This window comes from Sinocyclocheilus rhinocerous, unplaced genomic scaffold (genome assembly GCF_001515625.1).
Source record: "Sinocyclocheilus rhinocerous isolate Xijiao unplaced genomic scaffold, SAMN03320098_v1.1 scaffold11526, whole genome shotgun sequence".
NCBI classification, from domain to species: Eukaryota; Metazoa; Chordata; class Actinopteri; order Cypriniformes; family Cyprinidae; genus Sinocyclocheilus; species Sinocyclocheilus rhinocerous.
The window spans coordinates 1-417 of NW_015646530.1; the positions used below are offsets into that span (position 1 = coordinate 1).

At 39.1% G+C, this 417-nt stretch overlaps 1 protein-coding gene across 1 annotated transcript; it reads left to right on the forward strand.

Moving 5' to 3' along the window:
• Positions 1–51: 51 nt before the first annotated feature.
• LOC107707926 (spore coat protein SP65-like) lies at positions 52–269 on the forward strand (the record flags this gene model as incomplete). Its single annotated transcript, XM_016512053.1, has 1 exon — positions 52–269. A coding segment is annotated over one exon (218 nt), but the record flags the coding sequence as incomplete, so codon positions are not given.
• Positions 270–417: the final 148 nt, after the last annotated feature.

Genomic DNA, 417 nt, shown 5'->3' on the forward strand with positions numbered 1-417 from the left:
CAACAGCAACCCCTGCACCAACATCTACATCAACTACAGAAACATTTACAGCTTCAACAACAACAGTCACTGAACCAACATCTACACCAATATCTACATCTACAACTCATTCAATATCAACTGCTTCAGCATATTCATCTGATTTAACAACAACCCCTGGACTAACACCTACATTAACTACAGAAACACCTACAGTTTCATCAGCAACGGCAGCCCCTGCACTAACATCTACATCAACTACACAATCATCTACAGCTCCATCAACAACTGTCAACAAACCTGCATCAACTACACCAATATCTACATCTCAATCAACAAAACCTGCTACAACATCTACATCCGAATCAACAACAATGACTGAACCAACATCATCTACAACAATATCTACATCTGAATCAATAACAACCCATGCACAAA